Here is a 15,510-nt window from a genome sequence, read left to right as displayed (position 1 = left end):
ACGAACAGCACGAGGCGCTAGCAGCTTTAGCTTGTTAGCAGGCTAGCAGCGTCGTCTTGTGTTGAGAGGACGGAGGTGTTTTGTTGGGACGTTTGTGAGGTTTTTGGACAGAAAGGACGATACGTGGTTCATGTGGGAACTCTCAGCATTTTCCAAAGTGTCGTAAATGAGTGAAGAAGTGTTGAACGGAAAGACAACGTGGATTATTGTGAGACTAGCAGATGATCGATCGGAGCTGCAGTGAAGAGGACGGCGGTGTTTGTGGGAGTTGGAGCTGAAGATCGGAGCAGGAACCATGTCTTCAGAACCTCAGGAAGGTTCTGTCAGAGAACAACTTTCTGCTGCTGAAGGAACCGTCGTCCAGAACGAGGAGGGGCTCTGTCGTCAGCGCAGACTGCTGGATAGCAGCTGGAACCCGCAGCTTCAGCTACACATTGCAGGTTTGTTCACTGCATCCACCTGCAGACAAATAGATCCATGAACGTCTTTGTTTTCTTCGTCTGAGATGGTATCGGTCAAAAACTGTGCGATTGGATTATTATTATGGCTCCAATGTTGCTGCCGTTTTAGTTTCACCGCTAATGTTAGCTTGGAGTTATTAGCTAGGCTAGTGGAATGAGATGAAAGTACCGCAGTCAAGTGACCACTTGTACCAAGCCCAGCGAGCTGAAAAGACGGTATAAAGTAGTGGTCCCCAACCACCGGGCCGCGGGAAATTTTGGCACCGAGATGCACAGAAAGAAATTTCTTTTCCATTTCATTGTTTTTTTTTCCCCGAAAAACATTATTTTGAAAATTGACCGGATTCTCTCGGTTACATCCGTCACACTTAACGCACGTCAAAGTCGCGACACCAAACATCAAGTAATACACCCCGCTAAAATTAAACCCAAACAACCAAAATGAGCAAAAAACAAACTTCTTTAGAAAGTTGCTATGACAAGGGGAAACAGTCCAATGAAGGGACAGAAGAGGAACCTGCACCCGCTAAAAGGGAAATCTGCCTTTAACAGCGGTAAACGTGCCTTGCGTTGCACCTCAACCCCCCACCCCCCACCGGTCCGCGATAAACGTGTCTTGCGTTGTACCGGTCCGCGGTGAAAAAAAGGTTGGGGACCACTGGTATAAAGCGCTAATATCACCCATGTCACAGTTACCCATTATCAAATAACATGTACTGTACTCTGAAATCAATCTGTTGCAAGCCCTATATCAGGGGTGGGCAATTATTTTAACTCGCGGGCCACATAGGGTTCTAAAATTCGATAGAAGGGCCGGAGCAGATGCATGGAGTGAGAAAGAAATAACATGGAAACTGGATATGAACATTTGGATTGAAAATTATATTCCAAAGCAGAATATTCTAGAGTTTTTACTTTAAAACTTTTTTTTCCCATTTTAGATCTATTTTTTATAGTGAAGCCCTTTCATACCTTCAAGGAGTTATAAAGTGCTGTATGAATAAAGTTTCATTCATTCATGATACTTTTAATAAAATAAATAACATTATTTGTGAAATAAAACGATGACCAAATAACACTCTTTGATTTACAAAGACAAAAATTAAGGAAAAATATACTGATACATTTAAAAGAAAACACACGAAAAAACAATAAATAATGGATCTTCTCCCGTCATAATCCTAATAAAGACTTTGAGGGCTGCAGCTCATCACTCGTCTAACAGTTTGTGCTAAAACTGAGCAGCTGCGCTGTGTTCTGCGTGTCTATTTCTCATCAAGTAAGACTGAAAAATCACATTTCTTTCTTCTGCTACAGCTACGGATATATCTGTGTTACCTTTTCACCAGTACAGAGTTCCTCGTTTATTGCAGGAGTTACTTTCAAAAAATAACCGTGATCTGTGAAATCCACGAAGTCTGATTACAAACATTTATTATGGCATCCAAACTCCTCACTGCCCACTTCTACAATTTTCTCACACAAACATGAACATTTTTCCCCCTTTTCTCTCGTTTAAATTCTGAAACCTTCATAGAAATTAGGTCCAGGATCTTAGAATGAAAACAAACATCTGATCGATCACAGATTTCTGATCTGAAGAGCTCTGCGTAACTCGTTCCGCTGTACAGGAGAAATGGCACGGACCGAGGAGATTGATAAGGCCTCCAGCCAAACAGAACAAAGAACAGGGTGCGCTGTTTAAAGAAAGCAGTATGATCGCTCAGAAAGAATGAGATAAACCGGGAATGATGAATTGTGACATAGAAAGCAAGACTGTCTTCAGTTCTGTTTGATAGAGATTTTAGAGGGTTTCAGGTTGGAGCACAGACTGCAGAAGAGGGGAAGAAAGGTCACGTCTTGATCGTGTGGCCAGATTAAAAAAACAAATAAACATGGGTCTCTCTGATATTGTTCAGTGGGCCGGATCAAACATGGGGGCGGGCCGGATCCAGCCCGCGGGCCGTAATTTGCCCGCCCCTGCCCTATATCTTTATTTGATGTACAAATGTATTCATTTAGATTGCATGTCTGTCCATTATATAACAAACTACCAGAAATAACATGTTTTGTCTAAAATGTAATCAATCAGACACATTCTAAAAGTGAGCTTTAACACTAAAATGAGTGTTTTGTGTGTTGTTGAGCATGACATGGAATGGAATCAAACAGAAATGAAGAAACTCCACATAAAATCACATCTGGTCCTGTCAACTCTTTCTAAAGTTGCTTCATTTAAGGTGACACAACTTTCACTGGATTATTGTTGGTAATGATGTTCACTAACATCACAGCAAGTGAAAAAAGTAGCATTTTGTAGGGTTCACATTTATACTATGACTATGAATGAGGAGGCCTGTAATAATGTAATAATGTCAATATCTCAAATTTTCTCCTTCAAACTTGCTGTTATTTGAGATTGTCATATTTAATACTTCCATAACAAAGTAACTTTCAGAAATTGTTTCTTATTCTAAATTAGGCAAAGGAATGTCATTTTTTTAAATAAAAATATGTTGTTGTTTTACGTAGAATATGTGTAAAACAATTCTTATTAATTAAACTGCATTGGATTTATCTGCGTTTTTCCAGACGCTCAAAGTTCTGACAATGTGTCCATTATTCATTCACTCCTTAGTCCTACTTGGTGATGGTAACCTTTGACCCACAACTGCCCTGGGGCAGACTGACAGAGACATGGCTGCCATTTTTTAAAAACTTTCTAAACAAATATTGCACATACAAAATACCAAATACAAAACTCCACACTGTGTGCAAAAGACAATTTTCATGTTCGCCAGGAAAATGAACAAAAAAACAACAACACAATAATACAGTGATCCCTTGCCATCACGCGGCTTACTTTTCACGGTTCTGCTACTTCACGGATTTGCATCGTGCATTGTGTTCTGCATTCTGATTGGCTAAAAAGTCACTCCACTTCGTCAATAACGTTGCAGTTTAATATGTACACGTACGTAAAACATCAAAAAAGAGCGACAACAACTGCCTATCACTATGTTCTTTTCCCGAACAAACATACCTGCACCGCGGGCTTCAAAATAGAAAACACTGCATATCTGAGTCAGCATGCAGCGGCTCAGTCTGAAGAGCAGTGAAATACAGCTGAGTCACTATTTGTCCGACTGTACTTTGTATTTTTTTCATAATCATTTAAAATTTTCTCCTGTTTAATCCAATTTCTCGGGTCGTGGTGGGCGGGGCTAATCTCCGCAATTTGAAGCCTTCTGTTCACATTGATGATTCAAATTATTATTTGACAGTACAGTACAGAAGTTATTTGTTGAAAAAAACGTTTCTAAAGTATTTTGATTTGTGAAACAAATGCTTGAGCCTGTAAAATTGTTTGTTCTTTCTTTTCAATGTATAAGAGAATATTTAATTGTATACTAATTGTAAAAAACTAAAAGGTTTCTACTTCACAGATTTTGCCTATCACGGGTTCCTTTTGATATGTAACCCCCGCGAAAAACAAGGGTTTACTGTAATGTAAAACAGGTTAAGCAAAAATAAAACAAGGATAATAAAGGCAAAGGAATCTGTTAAAGTCTCCAAAGACACCATGTTTCAACAGTTCTAACATCTTTTTTTCGGTGGAAGTTTTTATATTGTTTATATACAGAATAATTTCTTTCTGAAAAACATAAAATTCTGTTTTTTTTATATACTCTTGTGTATAAAGTATTCAGACATAATTATAAGTAAATTAATTACATATATTTTCTCTGCATTAAATCTCCCTTGTGTAAAATATACCAAAAATATACTTGTAAAATAATCGTATAATAATTTAATATAATAATCGTATAATAATCGTAAAATAAAATAATTAAACAGTTATAAAGGAATTTTTTCCTATTTTGAGATTACATAATAGAAGAAATGGCAGACCTCAAAGCTTATCAAATATATATATATATTGTTATGAAATTCCAAAATGAGGTTTAACTTTTTATGAAGTTTTTTAACCGTTTCATTTTGAGGACATTATTTAGAGTGGAGAAGTCAAGAAAGTCAAGTCTTCTGTCTTTTGATGAATTACTTACTACTGATTTTGTTCATAGTGTATTCTGTTTCTCCAAAGGAAATTAAAAAGCATCCGAGCAACCCTTTTTGCATTTTTACTGTCCAGAGATAGTGAGGAAGCCGTGTAGACTAGTCTAGAAATTCCTTCTCGCTTCTCTTTTGCTAAGAGGGCACGACCTTTTAGCGAAAGATCCCTTTGTAGCCAACGATTAAACCTATTTTGTGCTTTTGCAATCATATGATTATAGTTATTCAGTTCTCTTTGTTTTTGATCTTTAGTTATCTGCAATCCCAAATATGTGACATTTTCTTTGACTACTATACCAGGGGTTGGGAACCTTTTTGGCTGGGAGAGCCATGAACTCCACATATTAAATGGCGTATACTTATATAGCGCTTTCTACCTTCTTTCGAAGCCCCAAAGCGCTTTACAGTCACAGTCCCATGCACACACACATTCACACACTGGCTGCCGAACACTGGCGCCAACCTCCCTCGAGAGGCAAGGTGGGGTTCAGTGTCTTGCCCAAGGACACTTCGACACATGCAAGGCAGGAATCGAACCTGCAATGTTACGATCATTGGTCAACCGCCCTACCGCTGCACCACGGCCGGCAAATGTAATTTCGTGAAAGTCATACAATATGTTTAAAACTAAAAATACAAGTAAATGTGTGCATTTTATGTAATCTTAACACTTTTAAAGAACAATAGGTCTGTGGATTCTTTTTAATAACATTGTTGTTGTAGTGGACTGATTTGGATTGGGTGGCTGTTGGGTCACGTTCTAAGTTCCGGAGTTCATTGAACGTATCAAGCAGAGATGCTGATTGGCCCTCAGTTCTGTTGCTCAGCCTGTTGTTGGGTAGTTTGGACCAATGGGGCTTTAGTCATGGCAGTGGTTCCCAAACTTTTTCTGCAGCCCCCCCCCCCCCCCCCTTTCTGAAGATTAGAATATTTTCGAGCCCCTCCACACTGACACAAACATACAAATCCTTTGTTTCTAAACTCCACTGGACTTAACTTAACATTGTAAGTCATACAAAATGGCAACCTCTTCCTGAACAAAACTTTAAAAAAAAAAAAAAGATGTGGAAGGTGTGTGTTGCTGCCCTGCATCTGCAGATTTAGCTCATTGAGTTTTTGAAACATGTCTCTGAGGTACGTAAGTTTCATGAGGAACTTGTTGTTGTTAAAGTTGTGGGCAAGTTCATTTTCCTCCTCCTCCAAAAAGATGCGGATCTCATCTCGCAGTTCACAGACCCTGGATAAAACTTTCCCACGTGACAGCCATCGGGACTTGCTGTGAAACAGATCAGCTGTGTGGTCGGAGCCCATTTCCTCACACAGTGCAGAGAAAATACGTGCTTTGACAGGTCGTGTTTTAATGTAGTTCACTGTAGTGATGACATCCGTCATAACATCGTGCAGGTCGGGACTCAGCTGTTTAGACGCCAGCGCCTCTCGGTCTATCAGTGTGTCCACTGCACGTTAGGGAAGACGTGCTTGATGAGCGCTTGCAGCCCCCCTCTACTCCCAGCCATGGCCTGAGCCCCGTCTGTGCAGATCCCCACCCAGTCCTCCCATTTCAGATCGGCCTCTCTCAAGTAAGTGTCAATTTTTTTAAACAGTTCGTCTGCAGTGACTCTGCTCGTCACTTGTTTGCAGAAAAGCAAATCCTCCCTCAAATCATTGGCATCAATGAATCTGACGTATGTTATCAATAAGCAGTCTTTATTACTGTCAGTCGCCTCATCCATCTGCAGAGCAAAGTGTCGGTCCCGTATCTTGTCATTTAGCTGCTCTTCTATGTCTTTTGACATATCATAAATACGCCTTGAGATAGTATTGTTTGAGAGAGGAATGGCCTTAAGCTTGCTGGCAGTGGCTTCGTCGATCATAGTTGAGACCATGTCGATCGGAGAGGGAAGTATTATTTCCTCGGCTATAGTGTGTGGCTTTTTACACTGAGCAACTCAGTAGGCAACTTTGTAGGAGGCGAGCTGAGCATTTGCAGGCAGGGATGCTGCTTTAGTAAAGCGACTCTGCTGTGCTCGACAGTGTGTGAGTTTTTTTCTGAAGAACTCCACCGGCTTTTCTTTGTGCCCGGGATGTGTTGTCTCCAAGTGGCGTTTTAATTTGTTCGGCTTCAGACTGTCGCAAGCTAGTATTTTTAGACACACAACACACTGTGGTCTTTCCTCCTTACCCACTGTTGTGCTGGTGAAGCCAAGTGCGAGATATGCCTTGTCATATTTTCGTGTCTTTACTTTTGAAGTTGCTACATTTGGTGAAGATTCATCATCTGGTTTGCGTTTAGCTGGGAGCGCTGTCACAAACTTGTCCATGCTGTTATGCTAGCATTGTAACTAACCCGGGAAGCCGTAGCCTTGCCGCGCCCCCCCGCAATACCTCGGGGGCGCGCCCCCCAGTTTGGGGACCACTGACTTATGGGCTGAATAAGTAAATTGGAGGGCTGGTGCTGGAGCGAGGGAATAAAAAGTTGGGGGGAGCGCTCTCGGCGGGAGTTACTGAATAGGCCTGCACAATATACCGCAAATTTATGGTTATCGCAATATCCAGCTCTGCAATATGCATATCGCAAAAGACAGTGAAAATCGCAATAAATCGTAAACCTTAAATATGTTAATACAACTTTAAGGCAGCTTGAAGCATTTAACGAATCAAATAAATCCCTTTATGCATTTGACCAATCGGATGGACGCCTTCACCTTGTTGACCAATCGAATGGAGGCCTATTATGTTAGATGTTTGTCTCCTATGTCAACGAGGGTCATTTGGAGTATAATTTTTAAACTGTTGCAATGAAATGGGAATGATGTTTTTGTTTATTTTGTTATTTGTTTACATACCGCAAATTATACCGTTATCGCAATATTAATCTTAAAAATCGCATATCGCGAGTTTTCCTCATATCGTGCAGCCCTATTACTGAATAAGTTGTACGACGTTGGTTACTGCCTACAGTAACCAGAATAAAGAACCTTAAAAGAAATTAAGTCTCCATGCCTCAGTGTGGGAAAGGGACGCTACATTATGCTGTTGCTAATAAATGAGTATTTCTTAGCATTAATGTGACTTCTGGTGCTGCATGGTTTTGTTTATGGTTCTGTCTGGTTGATACGTGGTGAGTTTAAGCTTCATGCAGGCATTGAGACTTCCATCCATTAAACGTGATTGTCGGTTGGTTTTAATGTTCTTTAGATGTGAGAAAGACTGCTCACATGCATACGTGGAGCCAAACATTGTCAGCACAACAATACTTGCACGCTGCATTGTGTGATATGTGACGGGCAGCGTGTTCTAATCAGTGTGCCACTTCACCTTGCTGCCTGAGGCTACTACATCTAGTATTTTGTATGAACAACGTGATTTTTAAGGACAGCACCAAGTCTTTTAGACATGGAATGAACAAGTTGGTGACATATTGCAACAGCTGTCTTTTTTCCATTCTTCAAGAAGAACCTGTTTTAGAGTCTGGATGCTGGATGGAGAGTGATGCTCAACTTGTGGCTTCAGAATTCCCCACAGGTTCAGATCAGGAGACATACCTTATTTTCCAGACTATAAGCCGCTACTTTTGCCACGAACTTTCAACCTTGCGGCTTATTCAATGATGCGGCTAATTTATGCTTTTATTTAACGGCCACCAGGAGAGCTCCGGCAGTCTCAGAGGGGAGACTGCCTGCATAATTCTATGTCCAGCAACCAGAACGATTGCTTTGACACACACTCAAGCAGCCAAACAGCATGGACCTGACTTCAGTTGTTAGACACTTAAGTCATGGTGCAATAAAAGAAACACCCATGCTCAGACGCATCCCACAATCCTTTGATGCCATTAGACTCAACGTGCACGTGACCGGCACTATGACTATGACAATATGACGCAAGTTAAAAGCAATCGTTAGAAACAGTGTGAAAAAAATCCCCCATCACCAACGGGTTTGGAAAAGCCAGTCTGCTGCGTGCCAGAAGTTTCCTTCACTGTTGTGGAAGGAAACTTCTGGCGCATGCGCAGAGCCGCGTAGACCAAGCGTGCAGCGCGCTGTGCAGAGCCGCGTACACTACGCGTGCCGCACACGCTGCGGGGGCGCCAAAAGTATCCTTCCACAACAGTGAAGTGGGGAATCTGGGTGTGAAGTTTTACACCATAACTGAGGGAGCTGTTAGCTGAATTGAGGTCCATGCTGTTTGGCAGATGTGGTTGTGTTCAAATAAATATGCTAAACTACTGGTTACTCCTCCCTCTCTGAGACTACTGTGGTCTCTCAATTTTCGGGTCAAGGTAATCAGTGACGTACCAATTAAATCGCCTTAACATGCAGCTTGTATACAAATGCGGCTTGTAAATGTAAAAAGTGGTTAATTCTCCTTAAATTAGGTCGGTGCTTCTTGTAATCAGGTGCACTCTATAGCCCGAAAATTACGGAACTTGGCCATTCGATCACCTTCACCCTGTTATTCTTCAGAAATGCAGCAGTAGCTTTAGAAGTGTGTTTTGAACCATTGTCATGTTGGAAAAGTGCTCCACGGCCAAATGCATGAAGTGATAGCAGCATCCTCTTCTTCAGTGTAGAGCCGTACATTATTGAATTTATGATGGCATCGATGAAATACAGCGCTCCGGCCCCCCCAACCCTACACCAGCAGCAGTCATGCAGCCCCACATGAGGACACTGCCACCACCATGTTTCACTGTTGGCACCATGCGTTTTTCTTTGATATCCTCACCTTTGTGACGGTGATCTTTGTCTCATCACTCCAGAGTATTGAGTCTCAGTAGTCTTCATCTTTTTCAGCATGGGCCACAGCTAATTCTAGGCATGTTCTTTTATGCAAGTGCTTTAGAAGAGGCTTCCTTCGTGGATGATAACCGTGCATGCCTTTTCTCTGCAGTTTGCGCCGTATGGTGTCACAGGAAACAGTCATTCAAGTTTGGCTCTCTACTGTGTAACTAACTGCAGTGAATTTGCATGGCGATTTATTTATTTTTTTCAACCCTTTTCATCAGAAAACGCTCCTGTCCAGATGTTAGCTTCTGTGGACAGCCTGGACATCTCTGTACGGTGGTTGCACTTCCATCTTTCTTAAATTTTTGAATTAGTTTTGCAATAGTATTTTGACTGATATGTAAAGCTTTGCTGATAATCTTGTAGCCGTTGTAGGTACCATTACCATTCAGCCTGCAATAACCATTGGGGGTCCTTTCGACTGAGGATTACCTCACACTCAGTGGCCCCACTTGGGCCCCATTTACACTGCATGGTTCAAGTGACCCAATTCCGAATTTTTCCTTTCATGTGGCACAGATCGGATATGACCGGTGAACGTGTAAGCAGGACAAAAGCGCATGGATTCCGATTTTCTCAGATCGGATACAGGCCTCATTTGGATGTGGAAAAAAATCTGATACTAATTTGATACTTCCATTTGTGTGCCATGTAAGCAGACAAATCGGATATTCGTACGTCAGTGACGATAACTCAGGACACCGCCAACTAAGATCACATGACTTATTAAGGACCTTTTGTGTGCTGATTTTGCTGTTCGAGGACAGCTGGAGCCCCATCAGCGTGTTACCTTTGAGCCTCAGGCTTCAGACCGTAGTCGGAAACCGCTGTTATTTCTGTTCTGGTTCTGGTTTGGGAGGCAAACGGTGACTAATCAAGCGGGACACCGTTGCTCCGGAACAGGCTAGAAGCCGTGTATTTCTTTGCTTGGATCAAACTGTTAGCACAGCACAACGTCTGCAAACACTTCCTCATTCAAAACTTAGAGAGAGTACATAAACCGGCCGAGCAGCCCTTCTTTTTCTTCTCCCTCGCATCCCCTCTCGTGCGGCTGCCTCATCCAGGAGCGCCCAAAGCAACGCCTCCTTCCGTCGCTGCGTTGCCTCCATGACAACCGTAGTCACACAAAAAGAAACGCAACAAAAAGGGGAGTTGGGGGGGGGGGGGGGGTGGGGGGGGTTGGGAGCTTTGCTCGTTTCTTTTTCGCCATGCTAAACGTTTGCCATTTGGACCAACACGCATCTTCTAAATGTGCTTTTATTACTGCTATGATTATTATTAAGGGCCTGCTAGCTCATAATTTTTTAAATCCGTGCGGTCAGTGCTTTTTCTTGGTTGCAAGGACCGTGAAGAAGGATTATCATTAGGCTAATAATACATGCTAAAAACATTAGCCATGGAGGTACTTAAAACTCAGTGCGGGCAATGCCGCAATGAGCATCTTGGATGTAAACATGTGGGAATCACATCAGCCTTTATTTTTTTTCTGGACACCACTGGAAACATATGTTCATATGATGGTTTAGTTTCTCAGATCTGTGTAGCAGCACTTCCGCCTTCGGCGATCCAGCTGCTGGTCTGACGACAAAGTTTCGACGAACTGCGGTGCGTCCGAAGCAGGACTGCAGGAGGCGGAAATGCTGCTACATAGTCCTCAGAATGTCTACGTTTGATAGTTTCAGCATTGTCTGGTGTAAATGGAAAAATTGCATAAGGGTCACAGTTAAAAGATGATGTAAGCGGGTCGTCAAAAAAAATCGGATATAGTCAGAAATTTGGATTTGGGCATCAAGACCTGCAGTGCAAATGCAGCCTTGGACAAACTACGTAGCGTGGAGATCTGCTCGGGCTGTACATATTTTCATTTCACGTTTCTTTCTGTAACCTAAAGTTCTTTTCCCTCATAAGTTGTGTCTGACATCATTCTTTGTAGTGTTTATAGAGAGATTTTGCCACAACCCACTTTGTAAAAAGATTTGTGGCTGTTAGAATGAACCTGCTGCTCCACACGAGCGAACCGTGTCTCTGATCAGAGCAGCTGGAGTCTCTTAGTTTCGTGTTTGCAGGCAAGGAAGGTGCTTTGTGGAGAAGGGTTCAGAACGCAGTGCAAAGGCACTTAATAATAATCATAACAATAATAAAAGCACTTTCAGAAGACAATCTCGCTCAATGTCGGGGCTTTGTTCTTTCCAACAATTTCTTTTCTCCTGAGACTATGACCGGGGTGTACTCATTTTCACAACATGAGCTTGAATTAATTTGATAGTAAAATCACTTTTTTGTTTGTGCAAATTAACGCATGTTGTTTGCAATCAATGTCTTTGTAGTATAGTATTTTACAGAAAATGTTGATTTTATAAATGTTTATTTATTGATTTTCAATTTAATTTATTTCATGGCAATTTTAAACAATGATTCATACATTTATGTAATAATTTAATAGCGTATATATTTGTTTCAATTAGTCTCTGCCTGTCCTCCTGTCTCCTCAGGCATTTTCCCCAATGATCACCAAGTTTATTGGTGCTTGACAAAACCCAAAAGTATTGTAAACATATAAGTGTCCTTGTCGTGTTTGTGTCCTTGCAGTTCTCCCCCAGCATTGGGTGACTGAAGAGGAAGGTCTCTGCAACCAGCAGAGGTACTTCCGAGTGGAACATGAGGAACCAGAACCTCCACAGATTAAAGAAGAACTGCAGGAACCAGAACAAGAACCTCCACAGATTAAAGAGGAACCAGAGGAAATTTCTATCAGTCAGGATGAAGATCAGCTTGATCTTAAGCAGGAGACTGATACCTTGATGGAGATTCCTACTAATGAGGAAAATGAGAACAGTGAAGCAGATCTAAACAATCTGCAGAGCTTTAATGTAACTGATAGTCAGGATGAAGAAGGAAACCAACATGAAGAATCAACATCAACTACAGAAGAAGAGACAGACCCACAGAACAGTGATCAGAGGAAGAGAAGAGACAGAAGACATGTCCAAAGTGTGGACAGCTCTCACATGTCAGCAGGTCAGTGTGACTCTGATCTTCATCTCCACACTATCGGTATGTTCACTTCAACAACGGTTCTATCTTGAGCTTCAAGCTCTCCAAACATGCAGTCCATCAACAGCGTGTCCTGGAAGAGTCTCTTCTGTCCCTTCCAGTTGAAAAGACAGAGGACATTGTTGCTCAGTGCAGCCGACAGCATTCTTCAAATCATATTATCTTAGTTATTCTCTACAGCTAATGACAAACAGGAAACCTTAACAATTAAAAGAGAAAATTGTAAGCAGATAAAAACAAAAGTACATTCTGTTTTGTCATCCGTCGTTCTAAGTCTGTACTTGTAGTTTTGTTCATTACACCACATTTCCCTGTCACTTATCACATCAGACTTCCAACCTCGACGTTTACACCAACAAGGAGTATTTTTTCTATCTCCAACAATTAAGAAAAAACACAAGAAGCAAACATAAAGTCTACAGTCTCTAATTTAACAAATAAAACCAGTAGGAACACTTTTCTGAGCAATCCAAGGAAATGTTGACCACAAACTTCTTAACACCACAATACATATCAGGGGTCGACAACCTGGGACACACGTTCCACAGTTAGCACGCAGAGGGAAAGACAGTGGGACTGGCGGGTGTGACAACAAGATGCACTTGATCTGTCATCTGTTTGTATTTTTAGACTTGGGGAAAAAAAATCATGTTTAAGTGATCATCTCTTCTCACAATGAGCTTTTCCCCCCCCTATGGGTCATAAGGGGTCCATTCACGCAGGGCTGTTACTGTGACCCTGCCCACCTATATAAATATTGCCAATTTATTCTTCCATTGTTGTTACAGTCTGTGATTGATCTCCATGTAGTGTTTGTTTGTTTAAGCAGCAAGACGTGTGACGATTTTAACAGGATCCAGACAGAACTGGAGGATAAACCTGCCAGACTTACAGCAACAGAAATTTTAATAAAAGTAGGGATGTCCCGATCTGATCATGTGATTGAAAATCAGGCCCAATCATGTGGTTGATGACTCGATCGAAATCTGATGTTGTAGCCTGATCAGGGATTGAACATTTAATTAATTCTTATGATCAGCACTTTTTATTTCAAGCTTATTATTCCAGACTTCTAAAGACTAGAAGTCTGCATATCCTTTTTAGTGTGTTATAATGATCATTCCTCACGAAAAGAACCTTCACAGCTGCATTTTGATCTGTTCAAGCAATTCTGGGTATTCCTCTAAAAACCTGCTCTCTGAGCACCAGCCCCTTCCAACCCATGAAAGTGAGTGGGTCCTTACAGTGTGACAACAAAAGGTGGCGCTACAAAATAATTTTGAATAATTTGGCATGCCCAATTATTCAGTTTTTGCATGTTAAAAAGGTTTAAAATATCCAATAAATATCGTTCCACTTTATGATTGTGTTCCAGTTGTTGATTCTTCACAAAGAATTACAGTTTTATATCTTTATTTTTGCAGCCTGAAATGTGGCATGGGGTTTAAAATTTCAAGGGGGCAAAATAATTTAGCAAGGCACTGTGTTTAACTGACACTACTCAAAGTTTATTGGTGCTTAACAATTCACAATGTCCTCAAAACATAAAAAGGACTTCTTCTTGTGTTTCTTCAGTCTTCCGCCAGCATTGGGTGACTGAAGAGGAGGATCTCTGCAACCAACAAAGGATTTTCAGAGTGGAACAGGAGGAACACAAACTTCCATACTTAAAAGAGGACCAAGAGGAACCAGAACCTCTACATTATAAAGAGGAGCAGGAGGAACCAGCACCTCCACATTATAAAGAGGAGCAGGAGGAACCAGAACGTCCACAATATAAAGAGGAGCAGGAGCAACCAGAACCTCCACATTATAAAGAGGAGGAGGAGGAACCAGAACCTCCACATTATAAAGAGGAGGAGGAGGAACCAGAACCTCCACATTATAAAGAGGAGCAGCAGGAACAAGTACCTCCACAAATTGAAGAGAAACAGGTGGTACTAGAACCATTACCAATTAAAGAGGAGCCAGAGGAGCTCTTCATCAGTCAGGAGGAAGAGCAGCTTGATCTGAAGCAGGAGACTGATACCTTGATGGAGAACCGGCAGAGCTTTAATGTAACTAATAGTCAGGATGAAGAAGGAAACCAACATGAAGAATCAACATTAACTACACATGGAGAGACAGACCCACAGAACAGAGATCAGAGGAAGAGAAGAGACAAAAGACATGTCCAAAGCGTGGACAGCTCTCACATGTCAGCAGGTCAGTCTGGCTCTGATTTTAGAAAAAGCTTCAAGAAAGCAAGTTTGGGTAAGAAACGCAAACAATCTCCAAAAGAAAAGAGACTTTCCTCTTTCAAGTCTGGTAAAAACTCAAGAAGAATTAGTAAGATCTCTGACTTCATGGGAACTGGATCTGATGAAAGATGTTATATCTGTAAAGAATGTGGTAAAAGCTTTAGTAACATATCTTTGTTCAGAATTCACATAAGAATCCATGAAGAAGATAAACGATTTTCCTGTATAGAATGTGATAAAACTTTTAGTCACAAATCTAGTCTGAAAACACACATGAGAACTCACACAGGAGAAAAGCCCTTCACTTGTAAAGAATGTGATTCAAGTTTTAGTGATTTGTCTAATCTCAAAACACACATGAGAACTCATACAGGAGAAAAGCCTTTTTTTTGTAAGGAATGTGATAGAAGTTTTAATCAGATGTCTCATCTCAAAACACACATGAGAACTCATACAGGAGAAAAGCCTTTTTCTTGTAAAGAGTGTAAAAAACATTTTAGTCGCATATCTAACCTCAAAGCACACATGAGAACTCACACAGGAGAGAAGCCCTTCACTTGTAAAGAATGTAATTCAAGTTTTAGTCATGTGTCTAAACTCAAAAAGCACATTAGAATTCACACAGAAGGAAATCCCTTTTCTTGTAATGAGTGTGAAAAACGTTTTAGTGCTGTATCTCTTCTCAAAAGACACATGAGAACGCACATAGTAGAAAAGGGTTTTTTTTGTAAAGAATGTGATAAAAGTTTTAGTACTGTATCTAATTTCAAAAGACACATGAGAACTCACACAGGAGAAAAACCTTTTTCTTGTAAAGAATGTGATACAAGTTTTAGTCGTGTATCTAATCTCCAAACACACATGAGAACTCACACAGGAGAAAAGCCTTTTTCT

General features: G+C 41.1%; 1 protein-coding gene across 2 annotated transcripts in view; it reads left to right on the top strand.

Annotated features, from left to right (window-relative positions):
- Window positions 1–15,510, top strand: part of LOC105355234 (uncharacterized) — a 29,850-nt gene continuing 14,340 nt past the window's right edge. For both annotated transcript variants that reach the window (XM_078934607.1, XM_078934603.1), the window contains exons 1-3: window positions 1–440; window positions 11,912–12,340; window positions 13,952–14,581. In XM_078934607.1, the coding sequence (XP_078790733.1) occupies window positions 296–440; window positions 11,912–12,340; window positions 13,952–14,581 (1,204 nt within the window). In that variant the 5' untranslated portion in view covers window positions 1–295. The remainder of the gene's footprint in view (window positions 441–11,911; window positions 12,341–13,951; window positions 14,582–15,510) is intronic.

The sequence above is a fragment of the Oryzias latipes genome, chromosome 2 (genome assembly GCF_053564925.1).
Source record: "Oryzias latipes strain Hd-rR chromosome 2, Olatipes_Hd-rR_3.1".
In the NCBI taxonomy this organism is placed as follows: Eukaryota; Metazoa; Chordata; class Actinopteri; order Beloniformes; family Adrianichthyidae; genus Oryzias; species Oryzias latipes.
This window is presented reverse-complemented; position numbering and strand designations above follow the sequence as displayed.